The sequence below is a fragment of the Phaenicophaeus curvirostris genome, chromosome 8, assembly GCF_032191515.1.
Source record: "Phaenicophaeus curvirostris isolate KB17595 chromosome 8, BPBGC_Pcur_1.0, whole genome shotgun sequence".
NCBI lineage: Eukaryota > Metazoa > Chordata > Aves > Cuculiformes > Cuculidae > Phaenicophaeus > Phaenicophaeus curvirostris.
In genome coordinates this window covers 13,418,779-13,430,871 of record NC_091399.1, presented here as the reverse complement: position 1 = coordinate 13,430,871, position 12,093 = coordinate 13,418,779, and the positions used below count along the sequence as shown (strand labels likewise).

At 44.2% G+C, this 12,093-nt stretch overlaps 2 protein-coding genes across 4 annotated transcripts in view; one reads left to right on the top strand and one right to left on the bottom strand.

Annotated features, from left to right (window-relative positions):
- Positions 1-1,749: 1,749 nt before the first annotated feature.
- On the bottom strand, positions 1,750-2,163 carry LOC138723300 (collagen alpha-1(I) chain-like). The gene has a single exon (XM_069862247.1). The coding sequence runs from the start codon at positions 2,161-2,163 to the stop codon at positions 1,750-1,752; it is 414 nt and encodes a 137-aa protein (XP_069718348.1).
- The window catches only part of DENND1B (DENN domain containing 1B), a 165,178-nt gene continuing 155,196 nt past the window's right edge, over positions 2,112-12,093 (top strand). For 2 of the 3 annotated variants that reach the window (XM_069862529.1, XM_069862528.1), the window contains exons 1-2: positions 2,112-2,178; positions 4,976-5,040. In XM_069862529.1, the coding sequence (XP_069718630.1) occupies positions 2,162-2,178; positions 4,976-5,040 (82 nt within the window). In that variant the 5' untranslated portion in view covers positions 2,112-2,161. Of the gene's footprint in view, positions 2,179-4,208; positions 4,374-4,975; positions 5,041-12,093 lie in introns of those variants that run through there. The other variant, XM_069862530.1, reaches the window with a different exon arrangement.

Genomic DNA, 12,093 nt, shown 5'->3' with positions numbered 1-12,093 from the left:
AATGTGGGTAGAGAAACAGATGCACAGACAAGATACCGATCATCTCCCTCCCAACATGTGCTTCCTCATGTACCCAGCTTTACTTGCTGCTGCTGCTGAAGTCTTTCCATTCCACAACATCCCTGCGTGCAGGATGCAGTCAGCCTGCCCCAGGTACTGTAGCTGAGCAACTTTGGGTGGCTGCAGGAGGGTCCCTGCCTTGCTGTTCTCACGGCAGTGAGCGGAGCAGGGAGGGGCATCGCTTCCCCTCTATCCTGGATCTTTAATCCAGACTGATCCTACCAGAGAAGTTAAATTTAACAGCAGGTGAGTTAAAGCTGTGTCTCACAGTTTACAAAATTACACATTCGATGACGTGTACCCAGGCTACATGAAGTGTGTGCTTATGTGTTAAGGATACAAAGCCCCAATTTCACTTACTTCAGTGGAGTTGCAAACACTGGCTGTCAAAACACAGCCAAGAATTACTGCAAAATGAAGACTGGGAAAGCAAGTCCTTGAAACCCAAGAAAATCCCAAAGCTAAGGTTTCTGCCGCAACAGTCAGTTTGCTGCACATCTACACGTTTTATTATTATTTAATCTATATCCTGTGAGGTGTGTAGGATGTGTAATGAAGCCAAAACAATATTGCTTTGGAAATGTTAGTATTTGTAATTTCCTGACTTTTGAATATTTGATTTTTCAGCCTCAGTAATGCACTAACGGTGGTTTATGTGTTCAATATACAATTGGCTTGAGGTTTTTCCTCTTTTTTAGCTGTTGATACTATGATTGATTTCTGGAGGAAGAGTCAAATGGCAGATGCTTTTTCTTTGGCCCAGTACCACACGATCTACTTTATGGGGTTTTTTTGTTTCATCGTAGTGATACTACACTGGTGAGGGAAACTCGGTGTAGGTGGAAATTTGGCTGCTCAGTGCTTCTCAGATGAATGAGACTTGGAAGCCTGTCAAGGATGGTGTTAGTTCTCCCTCCTTTCCAAGTTCACTGGGAGCACTCGAGGGGAAAGGGCTTTTGACATGTGTGTTCATGGGAGGGAGCATTTGCTCCAGCGTCTTCCCCCTGTGCTCTACCTCTCAGACACTTTGGAAATTGTTTGTTCAGCACTTGACAAAAACCAAAGCGAAACAGATTACTTTTAGGGCCCCTCCCTAGCAGAAAGACATGGAGGTGCTGGCATGTGTCCAAAGGCGGCCAATGAACCTCGCGAAAGGTCTGAAGCACAAGTCTTATGAGGAGCTGAGGGAACTGGGGTTATTCAGTCTCGAGAGGGAGAGGCTGAGAGATCTTGCCACTCTCTACAACCAGCTGAGAGATGGTAGATGCCCCATCCTAGAAACATTCAAGGTCAGGTTAGATTGGGCTCTGAGCAACCTGACTGTGTTGAATATGTATGAACTCACTGCAAGGAGGGTTAGACTAGATCACAGAATCACCCAATGGTTTGGATTGGAAGTGACCTTAAAGCCCAGCCAGTTCCAACCCCAGTGCCATGCGCACTTTCCACCAGACCAGGCTGCCCAAGGCCCATCCAACGCGGCCTCCAACACCTCCACGGACGGGGCATCCGCGGCTTCCCTGGGCAACCTGTGCCGGTGCGCAGGTTTCTTCATCGTGAAGAAATTCTTCCTAACGTCTCCTCTAAGTCTTCCTCCCTCCCATTTAAAGCCGTTCCCCATCGCCCTATCACTACTCGCCCTTCAGAAATGACCTTCACGTTCCCTTCCATCCAACCCATTCTGTGATTCTACGAACACCGCTGTGCGACAGCCCCCGCCGTGCGGGGCGAACGCGGAGGGCCGCGGGGGCCGGTGAGGCGGAGCGGCCGGTGCGGGCGCTGCCCCGAGGCCCCGGCAGGGCCCTGCCCGGCCGCACCTGCCGCCGCACTGCTCCCCCGCCCCGGCGGCCCCGCGGCTCCCCGGGCAGCCCACGAGCTTCCTGGTTCCCAGAAGGTGCCGGAGCGGCCGCAACAGGAACTGAGAGCCGGGGGGAGGAGGCGGTGCCGCCGCTCCGCCGCAGACGCGGCCCGAGCCGGGGGAGCGGAGCAGCCCCGGGCCGCCGCCGCGGCGCTGACCGGGCCGCCCAGGGCAGCGGCGGCCGCCGCGCCCCCGCCCCGCCGGGCGCCGCTCCCCGGGGCCGCCGGGGCCCGCGATGCGACCATGGACAGCAGGTTCAAGTGAGTGGGGGGCGGCGGGCGGGCCTCGCGGCCGCTCCGGCCCGCGGGCGGGGGTGGGGGTGGGGGGAGGGAGGGGAGGAAGCGAGGAGGGGAGGGGGAGCGGGAGCCCACCCGGCGGGAGCGTGCGAGGGGCCGGGCGCGCCGCGGCCGCTGAGTGACAGCGGGGCGGGCGGCGGGGCCGGGGCCGGGACCGGGGGAGGGAGGGGGGGGCGCAGAGTGGGGGGAGAGGGAGAGGGGGAGGGGGCGGTGCGGAGAGGTGGGGGCGCAGAGCGATGGGGGTGCAGAGTGCTGGGGGTACAGAGCTGGGAGCACAGAGCTGGGGTGGTGGTGCAGAGAGCTGGGGGCGCACAGAGCTGGGGTGGTGTAGAGCTGAGGGCACAGAGCTGGAGGGGGTGGTGCAGAGAGCTGGGGGGCACAGAGAGCTGGGGCCACAGAGCTGGAGGGGGTGGTGCAGAGAGCTGGGGGCACAGAGAGCTGGGGGCACAGAGCTGGAGGGGGTGGTGCAGAGAGCTGGGGGGCACAGAGAGCTGGGGGCACAGAGAGCTGGGGGGCACAGAGCTGGAGGGGGTGGTGCAGAAAGCTGGGGGGCAGAGTGCGGAGGGGAGGGGGCGCACGGGCGGTGTGGCAGGACGGGGTCGCAGGGGGCAGTGGCGCTCCCGCCCCGAGCCCGGCGGGTGGGAGCCGTGGGTGCGGGTGAGGGGGTGTCCCGAGGCCGCAGGGGAGGCCGAGGCCGGGGGCGCTCGCTTCCCGGTGGTTGCCCGGCTCCCCGGGGCCGCCGTGTTGCCGCAAGGGCCGGGGAGCTCCGCCCGCCCGCCGGGAGCGTCGCCCCGGGCCCCGCCGGCCCCGCCGCGGCTGCGGGAACTGGCGGAGTCTCCCTGCCGGTACGAGGCCAATAAACAGGCTGCTGCCGGGTGGCTGCGAGGGAAACGAGAGACGGTCTGACAGTTCTCAGTTTAGTTTGACACGTTTTCGACACTTCTAAGGGTGGTGGGATGTGAAAAGTAAACTTAGAAGCGTTTTTCTGCAAAAGCATATTTGGAGTGGTGGAGCGGGAGACGTAAGGCAGCTACTCCAGAGCTTTCTTTGCGAGGGTGATGCCGCTGGAGTTGAGTTGGAAACCCCTCATTCAGTATTTGCGACGCTTTAACTGATGCGCATTAACAAACCCAGCGCTGCGTGGTCTGAGTTTTGGGCAGAAGTGTGAGGAGAATCATAGAATCATAGAATAACCAGGTTGGAAGAGACCCACCGGATCATCGAGTCCAACCATTCCTATCAAACACTAAAGAGAGGATGGCCTGAGAGTATAAAACTGGTGCGAGAGCCACAGCAACGTCACGGAGAGATGTCATTTCGTTTAAAGGAAGGGGTTTGTGGTTGGCTTTTCTAGGTGGCTCAGCGAAGCCAAGCCTTGTCAGTTTCATTCTGAACCTACCCACCGGCCAGCAGAACAATGGATGGCCTTCAGTACCAGAGTAAATTTCCAGTATCCAGGATTTAGGCTGTTGTAACTCAGAGCAGAATTTGATTTCCCACACACAGGATCAGTAGATGCAGGGTTTTCCCAATTAAATGTTTAAAATACGATGCAAGGAAAGGTTGCGATATGGGCATGTGATGTCTTCATGACCTGAATTAGACTATAGTTGCATATCTCAGTTGATGATGGGGCTGAGGTCAGTGAAAGCATGTACCGAATCGATTAATTTGTGACAGCTGAAATTTTACTCAGCTCAGCCTTTGGATTTCATTCAAAACTTTCTTCAAAATGTGTTAGTTTGTTGCATGCTTTATTTGAAACGTTGTAGAAAACTGGAAACTAGTCTTGGATTTTTTTATTTGCCTAAACCTGCAGCTGATTTCAGTAGGAGTGTTACTCAAGAAGGGAGTTCAAGTGTGAGCCTTTTATGTGGTTAAATAGATAATTGATACGGATGCGGTTGTACCACTTGTTTTTAATATAAATAGTGTGCTTGGTAGGCAGAGAGAGGTAGGTGGTATAGTAATGGCATTTAGAACTGGTTTAATAAATATTTAGTTTGGGATCAGGTTCAGTGCTAATTGCTGTTAGCATATGCAATTCATACACCAGGGTTGTATTTAGTGTGGAGGTGAAGGAAGCATTGGCTGTCTCAGAGCTGACCGCAATGGCTGCTGCAGATATGGAGGCTCCATCTTCCTGTCTTCTTGGCTAGGTTGGAATTGCATCTATCCCTAGTTATTGCACTGATGGTTTCTGATTGAATCATGCCTAAGATTCAGCCTTTAAAGTCAAAGTCGACCACCAAGCTCTTGTGAAAGAGGAAGCGAAGTGGTTCTCAGCATTATGGTGGTAATGATGTGTGTTTAAGAGGTAGTGCCTAAATTCATGGAATTAAAATGTGTGATGATGGGCTGTTCTTATTAAGTAGAGATAAAATGTAGATTTGGAAAAGGCTGCCCATGACTCCATTAATGTGTTTCAGACTGAGTGATAAGGACTTTAGTAGCACTTTTTTTTTTCTCAGCTGTTAGGTGTAGTGTGATAAAGTGACATAAAAGCCATTTGATGTATAAAGCAGTAGCAGTATCACTGAAATAGATCACACTTGTTTATCTTATTCTTTTTCTAAAGCTGTACAGGAAAGCGTGACTTTTTGGTTCTTTGTTAGAACTAATCTGATTTCTAATTTTATTTTAATGAAATTTTAATTTATTTAAATTTTATTCTGTACAAATAGAATGGGAAAGATGTAACATGGTAGAAACACTGCTTGAAACTTGTATATGATTAATTAATTGTGTTTACTTTTTCTAGGGAAAATCCAGAGCGTACCTTCGATTTGGTACTGAAGGTAAAATGCCAAGCATCTGAAAATGAAGGTAATATACCCTGCCTATTGATATTTAGTTACAGAAATGAGAGGTGGAAAAAAATAGTTTGCATCCTGATCTAGTGTTGTCCCATGTTTTGAATTGCTGTTAGGTTGTGATGGTATTAGAAAATGACTATGGTTATTTTATTGCCTTTTAAAATCTATTACTGTGCTAATTCATAGTTGTGGTGGTGTTTTATTGTTCTGTTTTCATTTTGGTTATTGCAAAAATATTTGTCTTCTGTGAAGTCCAAGCTTTGCAAGTCTTTCTGAAATGTATCTTCTACAGTTCTAAAGTCTTAAAATGTTGATATTTATGTATGATTTTGTTTTAGCAGAACAATTGCTGGCTGTCTTTCAGTGGAATGGTAATTTTGGTCAGTGTGGTAGGGAGAAATTAAGTTCTTTTCTGAACAGCAGAAAGAGTTGCTTTCTAGCTGATGTTTGGCAGCTGCTTTGGTTTGATACATGATACAAACAGCAGAGAGGCTGCCTTGAGTTTATGTTAGCTGTCAGTTTCATGTCTATATAAACACATGGTAAAAGAGCAGCTGTAGCGCAAGAGTTATCGGAGAGCGGCTTTTTTTTACTCTTGGATAAAAAGAAGATGGGATTTCCAGTGCTGAAATTAAAGTGACCTCTAGAAAGTCTGTTGGAGGAACTCAGTTCATGTTTTCATCTAAGTTTGTTGGCCTTATAGAATCACGGGGAAAGAAGTCTTGAAAATACTTCTTATCCTACTGTTCTAATGGATGTTGTTTCTGGAGTTTGCTACCCTAACAAGTTAGAAGCTTGTAGAATTTTATAGCCCCAAATTACTTTTTTTTTTTTAATTTCAGCCAACATTTCTGTTAGTGTTGCTGTGCGTACATCCCTACTATGTTTACTAAAAACGTTTTTGTTGAAGCTAAGCAACTATAGTTCTTTAGATCATTTCCTGACAATTCCAACAGGCTTTTCTGAACCTGTTGTGTTATATATTATCTATTATTGATATCTCAAGTTTCTCTGCTATTTTTCCTCTTTTCTTTTTTACGCTCGTCTTGAGACTGTTCATTTAGTTATGGAATGACATCTTGGTCCTGGTGCAGTCCTCGGCTATTGTAACTTTTTTTGTGACTGCAGCCAGCATCCTTCAGTTTATTGCCAGCTTTTTAGATATGCTGTTGGTGCAGTTGTGGTTTGGCGAGTCAGATGGGCTTCCCTAACTCTGTGGTCATTGTTGTGGTCCATATCATGGCACGCTTTGCATTCTGTTCTCTCCCTTTTGCAGTTTTTACCTTGGTCATTTGATAGATGGTGTCTGTGAATCCTGGTTAGCTGCTTGACTTCTGTTTTGTTCCTCCTTGCACTGTGCATTTGGGCTTTGCCTCCACCAGACAGCCCTTTCTGGGGGCCCGTTCTTATCTTGGCTTAGACCCAGCTTCAACCTGCGGGTTGTATTCAGCTTCCCTTTCTTTCTTTCCCTCCTGAGAGCTAGACTGTTGATAATCCTCTCAGGTCTTCATCTTGAAAAATGTGGGTTTTTTTCTTATGTGATCAGAACATGGATCTATATCCTTTTAATTCCTTTTATCTCCTTTTTGACTTCTGATTTTTGTTTTGCATCTTTCTACCTCTGCTGTCAGAAGAACCCCTTTCTCATTACCTGCGGCTCTGTCAATGACCACCTATGCCTGAAATCTTGTCGCAGTCACATCCCATGATTCCCTCGGTAGGCATTTTGTGCTGTTCACCAATTGTCCTCTGTGGATAGTAGCATCTTTAAGAAACCTTTGCCTCTCTTTGAACTGTGACCTGAGCTAGCATGAGGACTGTATTGTGAGTGCTCTCTCTCCTATTCCACTTTCTGCTGTCATCCCTTTCTGCATTGCATGGGCTTAGTTACTGTTTGTCCATGGGGTGGCCATAGTCAGAATCTGATACCAGTAGTTTTGGAGTCTGTGGTGTGTGATCTTCAAGGGGTTTAGGGGTGTTTCAGCTGGTCTGGATGTTGTTTTGATTCTTGCATGAGTCCCCAACTGTATGAAAGTACAGTCCCCTTTTACCAATCAAACTGTGCTGGTTCAATATTCCAGTTACCATCCTGCTGTACTTGGTGGCCCATCTGGGATTCGTTTTAATTTCTTTCATATTGTATCTAATTCACATAACAAACTCACTCCAGTGAGGGCTTGACATCATATTTATATGTGGTATTATGAGCACAGTGATGTATCAAATTAATATATCTGAATGTTAAAGTTATTTAAAGGAAATTCACAGGGGACGAGAGTGTATTGTCTTCACTACCACTTTAGAAATGGAGCACAAGGCTTGTCATGCTAAACAGGGGGCTTCCAAGGTTGGTTTATTATAAGGCCTAACAAATTTGACAGTTAGCCTGTATTGTAGGTCTTGCCTTTAAATAGATTTTCATGCTAGGATAATCTTTTGAATATATCATACTTGAAAACGTGATCCATTCACCTGTTTCTTTGCTCATGCCTCTTTCTTCCTTGTGAAAGAGATTTGTATTTAAATAGGGGCTTTCTCCCTCGCATCCCATCTGCTCCTTGTACTTGATCCTGAAGCTATGTCATATGAATTTGTGACATCACTGTCACCAGTGTTGCCGTGGAAATATCGCAACCACAAAATTATGATCTCCCTGCATGAGTGAGCAGCAGGAGAAGCCGAGTTAGGAGAGAGGAAGACTTTAATGTGACCCAAGTATCTTTAAGCTTTTCCTTTACAAGCCTTGCTGTAGTACATATTCTCCTGCATTTTGATTTCTCTGTGCCAGTGTAACTGTTCTAACAAATAAAAACTGAGGTAGCCCTACTGCATGAGTAGCTGCTCAAAAGACAATATTTTTACTAGGTTGCTGTATGCATGTCAGAGTGTGACATGATAAAAAAAATTGCTGTTAAAATTAATACTCTTTTGGAAAAGTATTTTTAGATAACCTTTTAATTCTAGCATAGCTCTCAAGGAATGTTAATTCTTTGAATCTGACAGTGTCCTAGAACTCTTCCAGCTATAAAGGATTATACACATGTGGAATGCAGCAATGTTTATGTGCAATATGATATTTGTTCTTAAGTAGTTCCACCGATTTTTTACAATGTTGTTTTCTATTCACTGTAAACCCCTATGAGGTTTCATGTAGGTTAATATGAATTTATCACTTAATGTATGGTAGGTGGCTCCTGAGTTGGTTACAGGCTGAGTTGTGCTAGCGTGTCTTTAGATATAGTTGGCTCAAGATTCTGGTTTTCCATTGAATATCTGTTTGTCTTGTTGTTTAAGAATACCTTGCATACTTGAATATTTATATCTAACTACTGTGTTGACAACTGAGTAAGTTGTCATTTGAGCTGTGCTCACACTCTCTCTTTTGAACTACTGGTGTGCACAATAGTGTTGCTGGAATAGTGATCTTCTAACCCATAAATATTCTTATAATCAAACACTCGATTGAACTAGTGGTATGAATTTTAACTTTTTTGCTGTTGCTGACAAGCTTTGCTTATTTTTCACTTTGGCTATGTTTAAAAAACCCAAATCTTCTTTTTATAGAAGCATTTAAGACTTGCTGTTAGCACAAAGCAAGATATGATTCCCTCAACTATTTAGACTATATTGTTTACTGTATTTTCAGAATAAATGATGCTTTTGATAATAAACTGCACCTAAGACTTTACCTTGGAAGTTGCATTTCAGCTGCATTTGATTAGGCAGTTGAGGCATATATTCCAAAGAGGGGAAAAAAAACCCCCTTTGGTACCAAAGCCAGACTTCCAGTCCTTTGCAGCATGGTGAAGGTGGTAGGCATCAATGAACGTGATGTGTTGAACCACAATCATTGGCTTGTGTGATAGCTCTTCCTTGGGAAAACTCATAACCTGATTCTTGCAAAACTTTGGGATGAATTAACTTCTGCTCACCACAGTTAGCTCAGCGACAGGGAGATGAGCACTAAGCTATTCTAACAGCCCAGTACTTGTTAATTGTGGATTTGGTTTGCAGTGTCAATAGCACCTTATAGCAAGAGGTTTTAAGCTGCCTCCCAGGCAGCTGCAGATTTTTGTAATTTCCTGTGAAGAATGAACAAGCAAACAAAAGAAATAGCTAAAATGTTTGCCTGGTTTAACATCATCAACTAGCCTTGTGTAGTAAATTCTCACTTACAGATCTGAAGGACAGCTCGATAAGAGATGTTAATATTACCAAATCCATTGTGTTATTTTAGCTTTTGGGGTCAAAAGTTTCAAGTTTTTTGTGCTTTGGGCTGAATCATGCTTTTTAGGCATTGGGAGTAATGCACTATTGCAGTCGTCCTGAGTGTGTAGTTGTACCTGGGGCAGTTGGTTCGAGATTGAATGACAGCTGCATCTACAGGAACTTTGCTCTTCTGGCACTCTCTTGTCTCTTGAAAGTTGTTCTGTACCTGGTGATGTAGTACATGGTTGGGCCTAGAAAGTGGCTGACTTGGAAGTTTTTGGGTTTTTTTTTTCCCTTCTTTTGTTTTTTTTTTATCCAAGTCCTTCCATCATGAAGAATAAACTGAATTTCTGGAAAGCTGATGTTTCTGAACTTTGCTATACGACATGTCCAAAACCAATAGCGCCAATGTAATCTTCACGAAGAGTGTGTATTTACATATGTATATGCAAACATACACAGTATGTGCATGCATGCAGATATGTCTGAATTTTGGATTTTGGTTAAATATGCAAAGATGAAGTTGGTAATTTAGCTCATTCTATGGGCTGTACTTCATATGTTTATTTTATTAAAACTGAATCGCAGAGGTCAAACACACAAGGCGGTGCAAATACAGCAGCTAGCAGTAGGAAGGTGAGGTGCAACAACTTCACTGTTTCTGCCCATGATTTTCCAAGAAGAAGATGACTCAGATTGGTTTCAGTTTGTGTGGTTGAGAGAGTGCTGTTTGTTAAACCTTCATTTTCTTTGATCATAGCACTTATGAAAAGCAACAAAAACCCTCTCAGAGTGTGCAGGTAGATCCAGGAAATTAAACCACTAAGTATCTAGGTCTAGGACTGCTTTAGTCCTCGCTGTAGTTGCTCACATTTTACTTAAAAACCCTTGTGAAGTAACAGTTCATATTCTGTTCAAGAAATGAATAATTGACTGAACAAGGTTTGAAATTTTATTGCTTTGCCTCCGTTTCATCTTTAAATGCTAGGAAGCCATCTGCAACACTAGGACTAGATACGTGATTTTTAGAGAAGGTGTTTTAATAGCTTGTGGTGAATTGCATTAATTACTCCTGTAATTTCTTGCACCAGAAAGATGGTGTTAGGGATGTATGAGCTCTATATTGTTCTTCTTTAGCTTTCTTTTCAGTAAATTTTCAAGGGAAAGCCATCAAAACTGGTTTAATTGCATATTGGTGCAGCTAAGAGCTATTTGAACTAAGTCCAGGAATAAGGCCAGAAATGCAGAATTTCTCGTATTAGGTTTGATTGTGATCTCTAAGGTACTGATAAGAGATGCAGTTCCAGGAAGGTCCCAATTCTGAAAAAAGTTTAATATAGTTGGTGGTTTTGTCCCTGGGCCACCTGTCTGGCTTTGGTAGGCTTGTCTTTAAGAGTCTTCCAAAACTGCTTTCAGGATTGTGGACAGAGCAAGCACTATTTTTCTTCTTTTATTTTTCTTCTTTTTTCTTTCCCCCCCCCCTCTTCACTGTAGAGAGTTGTTTATTAACCACAGACTCTGAGCCTGTGGGTGTAACGTGCTGATCAGAAAACTCTTTTCCTCTGCTGTACTTTTTTTGCAGAGTACCACTTGAAGCTGATTAAGAAGATAATTCTATCAGTGTAATATGTGAAGGAGTCCGCAGTATTTTTTTTTAAGAGTAATCAAAACTTTTAATATAACCTTTATATACTGCCAACCTTTTTCGCTGTTGGCTTTAACTGGAAGGATACTAAGTAAGTGCTGGCCTGCAGAAAGTTAGCTTTCTCTAACTTTTTAAAGCATGCTTCAGGTGGTTATGAGGAGCTATGTATTGCTATGAACTAGATAAGCTTTCTTACGAGTCTCATATTTATTTGTAGATTTTTAGTCTCAAATATTGTGTTCCCATGTTAGAATTTGTTTTACACCAATAGAAAGTTACGGATGCCTTTTTGGTTTGTACAATGCCATTTCAGAACACGGGCGATCTGATTATAGTCTTGGATGCTGCTTTTGTATGTAAAAAATAAAGACTGTTTTCACACTCCTCATCAACCCTAATACCCCCTGCCCCAACTCATTAACTCTTATATTGTTATTTAGGTTAGTGCTACTTCCTCATAATGTTTTCTGTTGAAATTTTCAAACAGTGCTATCTAAAAATCTTAAAAGACAAAAGACAACCTTTAATCTAGCCTGTTTTCTTGACAGGATTATAGATTGATTAGGAGCAGAACGTTTTATAGTCCTTTAAAGGATTATGTACAAGTTCTGAGGGCAAAAGCAGGTAGTGCCTGAGGTTGTGCATCGTCTTCATCCTTCTTGATAAAACCAAGGAATATAAACCAGAGTTTGGCTGAAGCTTTGTCATGTACAAGCAGCAAACGTACCTGCAAGTCCTTCTTAAATTACAGACTTTTGTATAACTTAAAACCCTGCAATTGTATCTAAGTGAGTATTTTCTTTATATTAAAATTTCTTTCATTTAATTGGAAAGCTGCTCAGGGTATGAACAATGTCTTTTGTGTGTCTGGACTGTCACTAGCAAAGAGTAGGTGTTGGAGAATTATGAACAACAAAGCAATTAAGGCAACTATGATTTTGCATCTAAGCTAAGGATTGGCATTTTGATGTTTTTTACCTTTTCCTTTCGTTCTCTAGAGACTAAGAAATGGTGGGTTAGACACTCCAGCTTGCTTCTGATTTTCACAGATGCAAAAATGTGGAGGAAAATGTTGCTGCTTTTCAGTGCCTCATTTCTTTCAGATCTTTTTTCACCAACCTACAGAGATTCTTGGATGTGTGTGTAATTTGGAGGTGGGTGCAGATATGTGTCTGTAGGAGGGGGACATATGAAATCTGCTGGAGAAAT